General features: G+C 42.8%; 1 protein-coding gene across 1 annotated transcript in view; it reads right to left on the reverse strand.

Annotated features, from left to right (window-relative positions):
- stx1b (syntaxin 1B) overlaps positions 1-5,611 on the reverse strand; it is a 115,198-nt gene extending 109,587 nt beyond the window's left edge. The window contains exon 1 of the mRNA XM_041778279.1: positions 5,130-5,611. Within this exon, the coding sequence (XP_041634213.1) occupies positions 5,130-5,159 (30 nt within the window). The 5' untranslated portion in view covers positions 5,160-5,611. The remainder of the gene's footprint in view (positions 1-5,129) is intronic.
- Positions 5,612-17,190: the final 11,579 nt, after the last annotated feature.

Here is a 17,190-nt window from a genome sequence, read left to right on the forward strand (position 1 = left end):
CTTTTAAAACTGTAATGAAGCCTACTGCCACTAGAGGCTGCTGAAGCTTCAGGTCAGGGCTTTTCCATGGCACTTCGCTAGATGTTAGCATGATAACCTTAGCATTTAGCATCTGGTACAAACAGCACAGTGTGGCAGGGTTTAAAAATGGAAATAAAGTTGTGTGCAGGCAGGCTGTTGAAGTTTATACTCAACATAACTACTCAACTGAAGTGATGAGTAACAACATTTATCAGGATATTTCATGATAAGAGTAGTAGGGGCTGGTGGAGCTAACTGCTAACTTTAGCCACACTCTACTACTCTTTAGCATAGCAACCTCACATCATATTGCACTGACACAATGATCCTGTAATGAATCTGACTGTTTTCAGAGCCTTTTCTCCTCCTTAGACTAAGCTAAACCAGACTAGTCAAACTCAATTGAAAGGCATGTCTAGCAGTTGGCTATTTGGCTAGTAGCCACATAAGGGAATAGGCGCCTAGGAACATCCTTAGAGCAGGGTAGCCACTAAGAACAGAGAAAATAATATTACTTCTTTACTTAGTCACAACAACTTTCACACTTCCTATCCTCATTCTTCCGTTTTGCCTTGAGTAAGTAAAATTAAAACATGCATTTAAAACAGAAAAGATAGAATGATAGCAGGAGGATTCAGTGTTAATTTTTGCAACCCTTTTTGCAAAAAAGTAGACTAGACTGAGATGAGCTAAAAATAAACTACTAAGCAGAACTTTTAGGCATGTTTTAGCCAAATATTGAGGCTAAAGTAAGGTGTGTAATGGTGAGTAAGCCTGCCTGAGGGCACCATGGGGCTAGAAGTAGGATTGGTCGTGCTCTGGATGTCCTTGCATATTTCCAGGGGCATGGGAAAATAATGTGTTGAAAAACTAAGTGAGTAGTAGGGTTGCCACCTGCCCCAAGAGGGACCCAACTGCAGTCAAGATGGCCGACATGGGTGTCGCTATACATCCAATCCATGCCGGAAGTCCCAAGTGGAAGTTTCTTCTTCATGTTGGACTCAGCTGCCAGTGTTTGTCAGTCTTTTTCGCTCCTAAGCCTAACCCTTGGTGCTGGATCTTAAATATATCACCTTCCCCACTGCCTTACCCAGAACCTAAGCACTCAGGTTTTAATGCCTAAGCCTAACCTTAGACGTACGGTCTTCCGGTTGAGACTTCTGGTATGGATTGGATGTATGTCGGCCATCTTGTCTGCATCAAGGTACCCTTGCCTGCCCCTGGTCATCCTGTGGATGTCCCAAGGGCCTCAAAAACCGCCATGGTCTCCACGAATATTATCAGGGAGGAGAGGGCCCAGATAAAAGAAGAGCAACACTTACATGCCAACCTCCACAGCCTGTGGTTTTGGTATAACATGCCCAATGATGAGTCCTTAGCACCCTGCATGCCTAAAACTTAGTGTCTATAAAAACATTCCAATGTATGCTTTATCCTTTTATTGATTTTATAAATCAGACATGGTCAATATAATTTTGTCTCTTATGTCAAAGTGAAAACAGATTTCTTGATTACTTGATTAAATTAAAAAATACATCATTTAAAATAAGTGATGGCATAAATATTCACCCCTTTACAGTGACTGACCCAGCTTAACAGAGGTCCAGCTAACCGGTGCTAGCAGTCTCACAATCAGTGAAATTGGGATCACCTGAGATCAGTGAATGTGTCTCAAGTGATTGTAGTATGAAGACACCTGTGTCTGGAAGGTCCAGCCACTGGTTAACCAGTATTCCTGGCAACCATTGCATCATGAAGACAAAAGAACACTCAAAGCAACTCAGAGAAAAGGTTATAGGGAAGTACAAGTAAGGGGATGGATACAAAAAAATTCGAAGGCACTGAACATCATGGCACATGTGTAAATCTGCCGCGATCAGGCCGACCTCACAAACTGAGCGACTAAAACTAAAAAGGATAGAAATAACTAAACTGGGACTAAAACTACTGCTGTTAAATGATTTAAATTTTTAATCAGATTAATCACAGGGTTGCTGTGGATTAATTTTGATTAATCATGATTAAATATCATTCATTTTTAATCTATAATAATCACGTTTCATTTTGCATTAAGCAAATAGACTCAAGAAAGAAGGGAATATATATGCCAGGGTTATTCAATTACTAATTCAACTGGGCCACATTTTCAAATCAAGAAATGTAGCCGGGATAGACGTGTTTGGCACCCAGTAAGCAGCTGGTAATGTCAAATTTTGAAACAATACAGATCAATTTGATGAAAAATATTCACTTTTATTCATAGTCTCCCTTTTAAATTTGGCGTCCCATGAGGGTGGTTTGTCACAAGCTTGGCGACGCGTAAGCCGAAGAGCTAGCAGAATCCCCGATGAACGTATGCTCCCCGTTAATGTGGTATTTTAAGCTGGAAGTGCTTCAGTGAAAAGAAAACTCCTTCCTGCAGAATGTGCACAAACCTTTATGTCGGTCGTCTGTTCCGCCTTGTTTTTTTTGCACTCAGATTTCCCATCGAGAGGGCCAACGTGCTGTTTAGCGTCTTCCATATCAAGTTGGTTGGTCACTACCGGATCAACAGCCCATTTGTGCATGTGCTGCGGCATGCTGGACGGTAACCCTACTAGGACAAACTGCCCGAACTGGTTGCCAGAGACGTTTCAGGGATTTTGAGTCATTCTGCACTGTAGATGGGTTAATTGCGTTAACATTTGTAATCAGATTAACCATGATGATGGATTAATCCACGATAACACGTCAATTTTGACAGCCCTAACTAAAACTAAAACCAAAATCAAAAATAACGGCCGAAACTACCACTGACACCTCTGACTGCTCTGAAGGAGTCATGGGAGAGACTCTGCATACAACAGCTGTCGGCCGGGCTCTTCACCAGTCAAAGCTCCATGGGAGAGCGGCAAAAAGGAAGCAACAGCTGAAGAAAACTGATTTAATCTGGACCTGAGTTCACCAAAAGGCATGTAGGAGACTCCATGGTCAAGTGGAAGAAAGTTGATCTAAAATGGAGCTTTCTGGCCATCAATCAAGATGCCAAACTCTGCACATCACCACAAACACATCAGCATCACTGTGAGGCACGGTGGTGGCAGCATCATGCTGTGGGGATGCTTCTCAGCGATTTTACATGTTATATTTCTATTTAATTGACATTACTTTGAGGAAATCTGTTTCACTTTGACATTAAAGAGCCAAATCATATCGACCATGATTGATTTATAAAAATGAAAAGTATTGACTGTGCAGATGAGAGATTTACATTTATATTGGTAAAAATGAGTGATATGGTATTTGAGTCCAAAGAGTAAGGCTGAATTTTAAAAAGCTGCCAATGAACTTTGGGTTGATTAAATACAGAAAGAGAAAAGAAAGAAAGCAGAAGGAGGGCTGGATTGAGAATGTAGTTGTGAGAGGATGATGGAGGGAAAGAGGGAGGAGAAAAAGAGCGACTGCTGGAGGGATAGAGAGTGAGAGTGACACCGGGGAGGGACTGAATGTAGACAGACAAAAAGAGATGGAGGGATAAAAAGAGGGAGAGGGCAGGGGAATGCAGGATGGAGGCTCAAGTAATGACAGAGTGATGGAGGGATAAAAGATGGAGTTAGACATGGAAGAAGGGATGGAGGGAGAAAAAAGGGGATGATGACGATTTGGAGCATGCACTGAGGAGGAAAAGAGGAGATAGAGGGGAGAAATAATAGGATAAAAAAAGGAGGAGGGTGGATGGAGGAGGGGAGGGAAGGATGGAAGGAAGGAGGGATAAAAAAAAATGGAAATGGAGGGATGGATGGACAGCAGTGCGGTAAACTCCGGGCGGTGCTGAGCCTGTCACTTTTTAAATGCAAATCACCTCCTCGCGCGCACACCATTCAGCTGCTGATTTATTGATCAGATACTATTGATCAGCTCTGACCCTTTGAAATATATCTGTAACACGGAGAAGAGGAGCTGAGGAGAATCCAATCAGATCAATCAATCAAACGAGGAAAGGTGTGCCACCCCCCCCCCAAAAAAAAAAAACCCAGTCCACATGTCTCCATGCGTGCGTTTCTGGCTGGATTCTGTCTGACGCGAACCCAGTTGAACCCGGTGGTGGTGGGAGGTAGAGGGGTGGGTGTGTGTGTGGAGCTGCTGCAGAGTTTGAGCAGCTGATGTGACCCCCCCCCCCATCACCACCACACACACCCTCCCCCCTCCTCCCCCCAAAAAATCCGCCCAAACCTCCAGCATCAGCTGTTAGTCAATCCTCCAGTCTCCCCTGATGCAGAGCCACACAGTCATAAAATGGGTGAGGCTGTGGTGAAATGAAGGGACCCCCCCCCCCCCTTCCAACCCCCCCACCCCCAATCCTCCCTAGCCTTCCTCACTCTCCGCCACTAAATCGGCAGCATCCCGATCATCCATCCCGCCTCAGATCGATCCTCCTCCCCGCCTGATCGGGACTGATGCTCCCACACTCACGCGGCTCTATCAGGGAGGAGGCGCGCGCAGGCTGCAGGATGCGGCCTCGACAGAAAAAAAAAAAAAAAAAAAATCACTGCATTTTGGTTCTCATTTCAGAGTCAGCTCTCCTCCTCCTCCTCCTCCTCCTCCATCAGGTCATCCAGGCACGCATGCATGGACATGCACGGCCAAATTAGCATGGATGAGAGATTTTTTTAGTCGTTTTCCCATCATGCATGCAGCGCTGCATGAGCAGGGCCTCTGCGTAAAACCCAGCACCGGCCATTAAAGGAGGGAGAAAAAAAAAGGCTGGAACCATGACCTCCAGCCGGTATACCCTTTCCAACAAATCAAACATCCACCAACACTGCGCGCTAAATCAATGCGATGTCTGAGAAAAGCCTCCATTTCAGGCTCCATTCTCCCTCTGCTCTGCAGCTCCTTCACATCACTCTGTATGCACAGCATGAGGAGCCGCAGCTTAGCCTCCTCCTCCTCCTCCACACACCTCGATTCAGCTCAAATGTGGCTTTTAGCAGCTTTTTACCGCCCCGCTCCTCTGCGCTCTGGACGCAGCGGAGGAGAGGCCGAGGAAGGAGGGAGGAAGAGGAGGAGGAGGGGGAGGGAAACATGGAGGCCAACATGGATGGAGATAAAATGAAAATCGAGCTTACACTTCGCAGTTCCGCCGTACGGTCCTTCATGGTGTTGCCGCGCCGAGGTGGCTGCTAGAAAACGGAGAATCGGCCCTGGTCCGGGAGGGGAGGGGGGGGAGGTTTCCAACACCGCGCCGTTCGTCGTTTTACGCTCCGAGATTCCCAAACAAGATTTTTTTTTTTCTCTATTTGTCCTCCTGTCGTTTTTTCTCCTCTGGTTCGATTCCCCTGAAAAGCGGAGCAGAGAGATGGAGGGAGGAAGAGCGCGGTGTGACGCGTCTCCGCCTTCTGCTGCTGCTGCTGCTGCTTCTTCTTCGGGGGATTTTTTTTTTTTTTTTTTTATCCGTGCAGTGACGGCGCGTCCGAACCCTCCTCTTCTGCTTTTTCTTCTTCTCTTAAATCGTGCCTCTCCGCCGCTGTGGCTCAGGCTGGCCCCCCTGTCGGTCCGCGGCTTTCTCCTCTTCCTCCTCGGTGCGGTCGCAGTGTGGCCCCGCAGCGCGCAAAGCAGCAGCCCGGCAGGAAGAGCGACGAGAGAGAGAGAGAGAGAGAGAGGGGGGGGGGGGGGAGAAAGGGGAGGGAGTGTGGTACTGATGCTGCAGAAAAAGAGAGAGGAGGGAGGGAGGAGTAGGGGGGGCGATGCGGAGGGGAAGCAGAGCCAGTGCGCAGGCGTCAGCTCCCTCCACCCTCCATCCTTACCTGCTGCTGCCTCTCCCCTCCCCCTCCCCCATCTCTCCCTCCGCAGCAGCAGGGAGGTGTGTGCGCGTTTGTGTGTGTGCGCGCGCGCGTTGAGTGTTTGGTTTCAGGTGAATGAGGATCCGTTAGGGGGGGAGGAGGGGGGGTGCACAATCTGTTCATTGGCTCTGTTCTTACATGTTAAATTCTGTGATCTGCATGTAGGTAAATTATAAAAAATCTTATATAATAATAATTTTAATGGTTCAAAGAAATACAAAATGAAAAAAAACTTCCAGGTATAAATACAGATGTAAGCAAAAATTAAGATATTAATTGCACAGATTAAATTGATATATATGTTGAGATTTATTGATCCTAAAGGTAGAATATGTAGATTTTTTTGCTCTTACATCCATCAATCATCCATTCTGCTTATCCTCTCCAGGGTTGCAGGGCCTGGAGCTATCCCAGCTGTCATTGGGCCCAAGAAGCGGGGCTAACCCTGGACTGGTCAATCACAGGGCTGACATGTAGAAACAAACAACCAGGCACGCTCACACTCACACCTACGGGCAATTTAGACTTCCCAATTAACTTAACAAGCATGTTTTTGAACTGTGGGAGCCGATACACCCAGAGAGAACCCACTCATGCACAGGGAGAACACTTCTTAAAAAAACTGACTATTTTGGGGCGCGCCGGTGGTCGAGTGGTTGAGGCGTGCGCCACGTGCGCGGGCGGCCTGGGCTCAAGTCCGGCCTGTGGCACCATTTCCTGCACGTCTCTCCCCGCTCTCTTCCCTGTCTCTGAGTCTGTCCACAGTCCTCCTTTATCTAATAAAGGCCTGAAAAAGCTTAAAACAAAAAGTAAGGCGATTTGTGTTTGGTACATTATTTCTTTGTTGGAACAATGCTTCTTGGTAATAAATCTTATACGATTGGAAGCCTGTTTATTACCCTTTTAAATGATGCCACATTTGTAAGGATCATGCACTTGTGGGATGAGCAGCAGAGCTGAGTATGTGGGTTGCGCCCATGAAAAATGTGCCAAATCTTGTTTTGAGCTTCTGGTACCCACAGGTGCTGCTAATCAGGTGCCTGATTGGCAGCATGGGTCCTGCTACAGTGGTCAGTAGTTGTCTGCTTTAAGAATCGGCATGCCATGTTTGACTGATCTGGATAGGGCCTGTCATTTGGGCAACTTCAATCTGGAGTCCAGCAAAACCAAGTTGCAGCATTGTTTGGAGTGAACCCTAGTACCATCTCCAAACTGAAGGCCAAGTTCCATATAACGGGGAATGTCAGAGACAGGCCGCGAAGTGGGCGCCCCAAGAAGACAACACCCCAAGAATACTGTTTTCTCACCCTGTCAGCAAGAACTGTATCCTCCAAGATGACAACACTCACCCCCACAGAGCGGGGTTTATCAGAGACCACCTCCAGAGTTTGGGAGTGGAGAGGAGGGAATGGCCCGCCAGCAGTCCTGACCTTAACCCCATTGAACACTTGTGGGATCAGCTTGGGTGTGCTGTTTGTGCCAGAGTGACCATCACAACCACGTTGGTTGACTTGCAACAAATGCTGGTTGAAGAATGGGATGCCATCCCACAGCAGTGTGTGACCAGGCTGGTGACCAGCATGAGGAGGAGGAGCCAGGCTGTTGTGGCTGTGTGTGGTTCTTCCACATGCTACTGAGGCTCCTGTTTGTTAAATGAATAAATTGTTAAATTGCCAGTATGTCTTGTTTCTTCAAACTTCAATCATCCAATCCACCAAACACCCAACAAGAGTCAATGGCAGAATCAGCTGTTCGACATTGGCAGGGAAGATATGACACATTTTTCATGGGTGCAACCAACATACTCAGCTCTGCTGCTCATCCCACAAATGCATGATCCTTACAAATGTGACATCATTTAAAAGGGTGATAAACAGGCTTTCCAATGGTATAAGATTTATTACCAAGAAGCATTGTTACGACAAAGAAATAATGTACCAAACACAAATTGCCTTACTTTTTGTTTTAAGTTTATAAAAATCTTTGCATAAATTATGGCAGGTGGTCCAGGTCCTGAAGCAGCAAAGCAGTCCCACCATGTTTGAAAGTTCAACATCTGTCTCGGTAATCCACAGAATATTTTCCCAAAAGTCTTGGGGATCAACCAAATGATTTTTGGTTAATGTCAGAAGACTTTGTGTTCTTTTTTGTCAGCAGTGGTTTTGGCCTTGAGTCTCTCCCATGATGCCATTTTTGCCCAGTCTCTTTCTGATTGTTGAATCATGAACACTGACCTTAACTGAGTCAAGTTCAGCCTGCAGGTCCTTAGACGTTGTTCTGGGTTCTTCTGTGACCTCCTGGATGACTCGTTGATGCGCTCTTGGAGTCATTTTGGTAGGCCGGAAACTCCTGGGAAGGTTCAACACTGTTCCAAGTTTTCCCCATTTGCGGGTAATGACTCTCACCATGGTTGATTGGAGTCCCAAAGCCTTTGAAATGGCTTTGTAACCTGTTCCAGATTGATACATGTTGTTCTTGAATTTCTTTAGATGGCCTGATGTGCTGCTTTTGGAGATCTTTTCACCAACTTCACTTCATCAGACCGGTTCTATGTAAGGGATTTCTTGATTCAATGGGTCTGACAGTAATCAGGTCTGGGTATGGATAGTGAAATTGAACTGAGCTATCCATTGTACAGATGCCTGTCATCTTAGGGCCTTTGTAATTATCAATTAAATTAAATTCTGTATTTATGGAATGGTTTACACAACACCCAAACTTTCTAAAGGAAATGAGACTGTTTGTATTTATTCTGCTCAGTAGTTTGTGTGTCCTGCCTTAAAGGCAGAGTTTATTTTTAAGTGGGGTTGTATGAGGTACTTGTCAATAGTAAGTACATTAGCCACAGGAGACACCCATCAGGGTGACCTCTTTAAGGAGAGACAGTCTGGAGTGCTGGAATGGAAGCTCGGTTGCACAGCTATGCAGATGGGTGTTTGTATTTTAGCTAAACATACTAAAAAGCTACCAAAGGATGAAAGTACACTACGAGGAAAAAAATCATATGCTTGGAATTACAAGTTCTCACACTGAAGACCCAGGATCTACCTATTAAAGCATTAAAGCATTTTTACTCAACCCGTCTCAACCAAGGAGCCAAATTGTTGAAAAATACATTGACAAGAGCCTCAATCTAAGTGGCGAAAAGTGGAAATTAAAATAAGTTAAACATGGCAAAAATGGTGAAAAAACAAAGCAAAACAAAACAAAAAACCCCAAATAGGCAAACACTGGGAGAAAACTGGCAAAAATGGGTTGGAAGTGACCAAATAATGAGTCATTTGCAAAAAATGAGTGAAAGGTGACTAAAATTGGCAAAAATCAGAAAAAAAGGTGGGGAAAAAGGGCAAAAAGTGGCATTTAATTGCAAAAGGCAGCTTAGATGGGCGAGAAGTGGCAATAAGGGGCAAAAAATTGCAAAAAGCAGTATTATCGTGTCAAAAAGGGGAGAAAAGTGACTAAAAATTAGGCAAAAATGGGCTTTATGTGGCAAACACTGGGAGAAAAGTGGCAAATAATGAGTTACAGGTGGCAAAAATGATCCCAAAAGTTGCAGAAACATGGAGAAAAATGAGTGAAAAGTGACTAAAATGGACAAAAATCAGAAATAAATGTGGGAAAATGGGCAAAAAGCATTAAAGAGTGACAAAATTGGAATTGATTGGCATTTAATTGCAAAAGGCAGCTGAAATGGGCAAAAAGTGATAAAAATGGCTCAAAAAGGGGCAAAAAATTGCATAAGGCTTGATGAAAGTGTCAAAAATGGGCTAAAAGCAGTAAAAATGGAATTAAAGTAGCAAAAAAAAAAAATGCAAATAAGGGTAATGGAAATATGCAGACAAAATTGAGGTTGACAAAGTGTAAGTGTAAGTGTGGGAAACAAACTGATTAAAGTTACTTGCAATGTATAATTTCTGAGGTAAAATGTTCCTTTTTAAAGTTTTCTGGGGGAATTATATTTCAGATTAAGACATAAAAGAGCCACAAATGATCACAAATGAGCCACATGTGGCTCTAGAGCCACACCTTGAGTATCACTGCATTAAAGTGAATGGAAACAGTCTGTTTTATGAATAAAATGCTCATTTTCCCAATATAGAGGTGTTCTTAGAAACACAAACTCATAAAAGTCACTAAACTTACATTGGTTTAGTTTCCACAGCTCACACTGGACAGAAAAAAGGGGCAGCAGCTTTCTCTACTTTGACACTTCCTGGCTAACCTGAGCTCTTTGAGTCACATGACCGGAGTGGACCAATCATAAAACTTCAGGTGTCAGAATGAGCAGAAGGGAAAACCCATACTGTATGCCACCAGGGGGCAGTGTCAAGAACAACTATAACTCTTTGACTGCAACTCCTGAGACGATCAGAGAAAAACCATCTGGACAGAGCAGTGATGGGAATTTCAGCCGTTTTTAGTGATTTGGACCTTTTGACTCAGATCAGCAGAATGAGCCCCTCTCAGCTCCACATTACCACTTCTGCTTTTATTAAATCAGAAAACTCTAGCAACCGTTTTGACTGATTATGTTTTTGAAGCTTCAAAAAGTTAAACAAAACAGAATCTCATTAACCCATATTTTCTTTACCATAGAACATAATCAATAAATCAGATGTAGAAACTGGGAAAATTTACCATTTCATGATAGAAGCAACACATCTCAAAAAAGTAGGGACAGGGCTGTATTTACCATTGTGTAACTTCCAATCTTCTTTTACAAAAGTCTGTAAATGTTTGGGAAATGAAGAGACCAGTTGCAGGAGTTTTAGTAGAGGAATGTTGTCCCACTCTTGTCTGATGTAAGATCTAGCTGCTCAACAGTCCTGGGTCTTTTTTTGCTGAATTTTCCATTTGATGGTGAGCCAGATCTTTTCTATTGCAAGCAGGCCAGTTCAGCACCCAGACTCTTTTACTGTGAAGCCATGCTGTTGTGTTGGATGCAGTATGTGGTTTAGCATCATCTTGCTGAAATAGTCAAGGCCTTCCCTGAAAAAGACGTTGTCTGGATGGAAGCATATGTAGCTCTAAAACCTCTATATACTACAGCATTGATAGTTCCTTTCCAGATGTGTAAGCTGCCCACACCATTGGCATGAATGTAACCCCATTCCATCAGAGATTCAGGCTTTTGAACTGTGCACTGTTCTCCTCTTTACACCTCATTTCCACATACATATGGTGACAGAGGTAAGTCAGAAGGAAGTCCATTCATTCCTATGTGAATCTCTGTGTTGTCCAACCAACTTGCAAAAGTCCTAACCTTGCAAAGCAGATGGATATGCGCATTCTTTGTATTTCACTGTCCTGTTTAATCCCAGTAATTCCAGTAAACACAAATTCCAAGATGGTTTACAGACATGAGTCACACACGTGTGTGGAAATGAGGCATCAGTCTGCAGGACACAGCAACAGTGGTTTGATTCATCTGACCACAGAACAGTTTTCCATTTTGACTCAGTTCATTTTAAACGAGCTTTTGCCCAGAGGAGATGGCAGTGTTTCCGGATCGTGTTCCCATATGGCTTCGTCTTTACGTAATACATATTTAACTTACATTTGTGGATGGTACAGTGATTTCTGGAAGTGTTCCTGAGTCCATGCAGTGATTTTCAGTACAGAATCATGCCTGTTTTAAATAAATGCAGTGCCACCTTGGGGCCTAAAGATCACTAGCAGTCTTTTCATTACATGTACTGTGATGGTGGCATATTCAAAGTCTTCACAATTTTACTTTGCAGAACATTTTTCTAAGATTGTTCAAAAATGTTTAGGCACTGTTTTTGTTCATTTTTTTCACTTTTGAAAGACTCTGCTTTTCTAAAATGCTCCTTTTATGTGCAGTCATATTACTAACCTGTTGCCAGTTTACCTAATTGGTTTTCAAAAAGCTCCTCCAGCTGTTTTTCCACAGTGCCATTTACTTTTCCAGGCTTTTGTCGCCCCATCCCTACTTTTCTGAGATGTTGTTGAGCTTATATTTTCATGAAATGGAATAAAATATGGGCTTATGAGATTTTCAAATCATTGCATTCTGTTAATATTTACATTTAACGCAATGCACACACTTTTTTGGAATTGGGGTTGTTTTAGTTTGACTTTGAAACTTCTATTGTAAGGTGGAAATGTTACAATGCCACCTATTGGAGCTTTATATTTTAACACCAAGCAGCAACCAGCCTTGCTCAAAAATGAATTATGGCATGCCAAAATCTGCAGTTCCTCTGGTGTCCACTAGAGGCTAGCTCCAACAGTGAGTCATTCCCATTGAGCCTCATGTTAAAATATCAAACTTGACTGTAGAAACAAACATGTTAAGAGCCTGAAAAAAGCAATCTTTCCAGGGGTGAAAGGAGCTGAACCTCATGGTCACACCCTCCTGCACTGCCCTAAATCTCCTTTTAATCTCAACATTCCTCTGGCTTCTGAAGACAGGGATGTTCTCTGTGTGGAGATACCAGTTGTGTGTGAGCGCGTGTGTGTCAGCAGTGATATATGAGGCCAGCTGCTATTAAACAGAGTCTTGAGAGTTTAAAATGGAGTTTTAATGGTGGAGATGAACTCTGGAGGCGGTAGCAGGTTGGCTGGTCGCCCGGAGGAAATCCCCTCGTCTTCATCCTCTCTCTCTCTCTCTACTCTTTCTCTAAATCCTTTCTCTCGCCTCTTTTTTTAAAATCCCCCTCTCTGAATCTTTCCACCCCTGAGGAAAAAACGATATTTAAAACATCTTCATTCATATTCAGGTTGTGCGGAGCGGACAGACGTTTGACTCTCAGGCAGGAGGAGCATCTCTTTGAAGGAATCTTGAAGGAAATCAGAGATCTTGTTTCATCAATAATTCACCACGTCTGGCCTGTCCTTGTCGGCTCAACGGGACGCCGAATGGTTGGAGTTAGTATCAGGGAACAAATGTCTCATTTCAAACCATTTTATATGAACATGTTTCATTTTTAGGCCTTCATGTGGGCGTTTCAAATCACTAGATATCAGCTCAGTTATAACAAAGATACATCACCGATATTAGAATTATTCAAAAAGGATATCACACATCACTACTTTGGACTTTTTTTGTACTGTGATGAATCAAATGCTGTCTAAGCTTCTAAAATAGGATGAAAATCATTTTTTAGACCTAAAAAAGTCATTATTTTAGATAAGAGAAAAACAGTTGAAATTTAGCTCAGGTTCCCATTTCTCTGGAGCTTTGCTGAGATGTTTCTACACCGGGATTTAAGACAAAACAAGATTCTCTAGTCTAATGAAAGCAAGCTGAACTGTTTGGCATCAATTTGAAACTTTATGTCAGGAGGAAACAAGGCACAGCACATCACCTGCCCAGTACCATTCCAACGGTGTAGCATGGTGGTGGCAGCATCATGCTGTGGGGGTGATTTTCAGCAGCAGCGACTGGGAGACTGGTCAGGGTTGAGGGAAAGCCGAATCGAGCAAAGAACAGAGATATCCTCAAAGAAATCTGTTCTGCAGGACCTCAGCCTTCCAAAATGACAATGACCCTAAGCCACGGGTGTCCAAACTATGGCCTGGGGGCAAAAGGTGGCCCATGCTCCAATTTTGTTTGGCCCACAGTCCAATTATGATTGGCCCGCAGCAAATTCTAGAAAAAAAAAAAGGCCAACATTTGAATGAGAAGCTTTGCTTGACTGTATTATATGTCATTTTTTTCAGCACAAGGCAGTGCTACCATGCTAATTCTGTAAACAGACTTTTTGACATGAAGAATTTATTGATGTGTTTTTATGACTAAATTAAGACAACTCTGTTTATGATAAATATATTGGCAACCAAAGAAATTACAATATCTTGTTTTCTAACTCCCTGATGAGTTATGGCAGGTAATAGCAGCACCAACAATATTCCGGGGGTGGAGCCAGTGGGAGCCAGGGCCAAACATGGCCCCTGGAAATATGATTGGTATCCCCAAAAACCTGGAAATTATTGTCTATTTGCCTTGTCAGCCATTAAAATGAGCATACAGCATAGTTAGGGCAGGCCATGGAGTCAAGGGCATGGGCTACAAATGTGGCATTCCTGGTGTCAAGCCACTCCTGAACCAGAGACAACGTCAGAAGTGTCTTACCTGGGCTGTTACTCAGTGGTCCAAAGTCCTCTTTTCAGATGAAAGTACATTTTGCATGTCATTTGGAAATCAAGGTCCCAGAGTCTGGAGGAAGAGTGGAGAGGTACAGAATCCACATTGCTTGAAGTCCAGTGTGAAGTTTCCACAGTCAGTGATGACTTGGGCTGCCATGGCATCTGCTGGTGTTGGTCCACTGTGTTTTCTGAAGTCCACAGTCAACGCAGCCATCTACCAGGACTGTTTAGAGCTCTTCATGCTTCCTTCTGCTGTCAAGCACCATAGAGATGCTGATTTCATTTTCCAGCAGGACTTGGCACCTGCCCACACTGCCAAAGACACCAAAAGCTGGTTCAATGACCATGATGTTACTGTGCTTGATTGGCCAGGAAACTGGCCTGACCTGAACCCCATAGAGCAGCGGTTTTCAAACTTTTTTTTTTTTTTTTTACCAAAGGCACACCTAAGGTTAAGCCAGAATCTCAAGGCACATCATATTCATGTCAATACAAAATAGACTTTGTAATAATATGACAGTCAAGGTGGCCCATAAGGATAAGGGGAGACTTCTCTGGGGCCCAGACAACCGGGGGTGGCAAAAGTGGGCAAAAGGTGCCTAAAAGGTGGCAAAAATTGGCTAAAATGATGATAGAACATGGCAAAATTGGGTAAAAAGTGACAAGATAAAGTCAAAAATGGTTAAAAATCGGCATAAGGGGCAAAAAATTGGTTAACAGTGGCAAAACATGTTGAGTGTCAAAAAGGTGTCAAAAATGAGTTACAAGTGGCTCAAATGTTGTAAAAAGGTGGTTAAAATGGTTTAAAAGTGATTTAAAAAATGGGAAAAATTAGGCAAAAAAGTGGCCAAACAAAGGTAGAGTGAGTGAAAATTAGCAAGAAGGTGGCCAAAATGGGTTGAAAGTGTCAGAAAGGTGACAAAATAGGTTACAAGTGGCAGAAAAGTGGCAAAAATGGTTAAAGTTAGTAAAACATGTTAAAAAGTGATGAAAAAAAATTGGCAAAAAAATGTCCAAATAATAGCAAAAGTAGGCAAAAATGGTCAAAAAGGTAGCAAAAACGGGTTAAATGTGGCAAAAAGCTCCAAAAAGGTGCAAAATTGGGTCAAAAGTATTTTTAAAAAAGTTGTAAAATTGAAAAAAAAAAAAGCAGCAAAAATGGTTTAAGTTGACAAAATTACTGGAAAAACTGGTAGAAAAAATGGTTAACTTGGTTAAAAGTAGCATGAATAATGATAATTTCAACACCAATTTCAACTCAATAATAGCTTGCCAAATGAAATAACTCTTAGCCAGGATGCTAGCACCAATGCTACTGATCCAACATGCATACTCATTAATAAATCACAACTGGGGAGGGTCCATTCCAGCCAGATTCCCAAGGCACACCTAGACCATTTGAGAACCACTGCCATAGAGAATCTATGGGGTATTGTCGAGAGGAAGATGAGTGACACCAGACCAAACAATGCAGATGACCTGAAGGCCGCTATCAAAGCAATCTGGGCTTCCATTACACCTGAGCAGTGCCACAGGCTGATCGCCTCCATGCCACACCACACTTATGTAGTAATTCATACAAAAGGAGGCCCAACCAAGAACTGAGTGCATAGAAATCAACATACTTTTCAGAAGCCTGAAATTTCTGTTTAAAATATTCTTTTTAATATATGGGTTTCACTTTCTCAAATGAGTGACAAAAATATTGAACTTTTTCACGATATTCTAATTTTTTGAGATGTATCTGTAAATCGTGGTCCATATTTGTCACTTTTAAACAAAATAAATGCAAAGGGCGGAAAAACACAACCAAAACATTAAAGATTAAAGATACAACAAGAGAGCATTTATGGATTCAAACAATGGTTCAACTGTGATTTTTAAAAGAAGAAAAAAATGTAAATTAATCTCATATCATTTTAAAGACAGCTTTAGCTATCAAGAGGCTGCCTGCAAGCCACAGCTACATCCAGAATTTACATCCACCATTAAAACTTCATCTTAAACCACCAGTTATATACATAATAAATACAAGTAGAGTCAACTGTTACAAATAAAAAAGAATTAAACAGTATGATGTTTTAACTGTGTTGTGGAGATAAATCTGCTGTGAATTATGTGGGTTTCTGTCCCTCTGAGGCCTCCATACCTCCATACCATGATCACACCCTCCTCCTCCTCCCCTTTGTCTCCAGATGCTCCCTCCTGATTCAGTATCGACACGTCGCAGGAATCAACATGTAAATCAGCTGATAGCCAGGGGTCAATAAAACGACTCAGAGCTGATTTATGACTCAGACGTGCTGCAACCAATCAGGATGCAGAGAGAGAGAGCTGAAGGCGAAAATAGAGCTGATAAAGGACGTCAAGATATCTTATACAAAACATGTTAATTAATGCAATATTTTTCAGATGTCTCTTCTCACATCATATTAAAAAACACTGACTCAACAAGAAAACACCATGAAGAGATAAAAACGAACTGCAGGAATACATTTTCATTTATGTGCCCGGATTATAAGATTTGTTCTGTGGTGCTTTCACAGAATCTGGCAGGTTTCCACAGGAGCCAAGAGTGGATGAACCATGCAGAGGCTGCTCTAAAGGATCAGGCTCTCCTGGACACCTGAAAGACGATGATGAGGGCAGCAGTCGTCGCGCTACTGCAGTCTGCAGCCTCACCACTAGATGGCACTGGATCATTCACCCTTCTGCTTTAATGACACAAGCAAGAGCATCTCAAATGAGGCTCAGTAAGTTCAGTACTGCCAACATACAAGAGGAACATCTTTAAAAATGATGCCAATGGATGAAAAGATGACAAATGTTCATTTATGCTGTTGTGTTATTATAGCTGAAAGATTTGATCATCTGTATCACTTCTTTTCTTTTTTAATGAGTAAAGAACATTTCCAGGAAAAAGGCTTTTAAGTTAATAGAGAACGACTCATCGATAAAGTGAGGCAGCAGTTTTTAAAAATGGTTTTCACAGAGATGCTCATTCCAGTAAAAAGTGGCTGGACAGCACCGTTTCCTATAATCTGGGGCAGTGATCTCCACTGGTTTGGACCCAAAAGTTGAGCTGTTCACAGAGGCTTACAGGAAAATACAGCCCCCATTCCAAAAAAGTTGGGGCACTGTGAAATTTCAGTAAAAACAGAATGCAAGATTTGCCAATCTCATAAACCCTTTATTTTATTCACAGTGAACAACATACCAGACGCTGAAACAGAGA

This window comes from Cheilinus undulatus, linkage group 21 (genome assembly GCF_018320785.1).
Source record: "Cheilinus undulatus linkage group 21, ASM1832078v1, whole genome shotgun sequence".
NCBI lineage: Eukaryota > Metazoa > Chordata > Actinopteri > Labriformes > Labridae > Cheilinus > Cheilinus undulatus.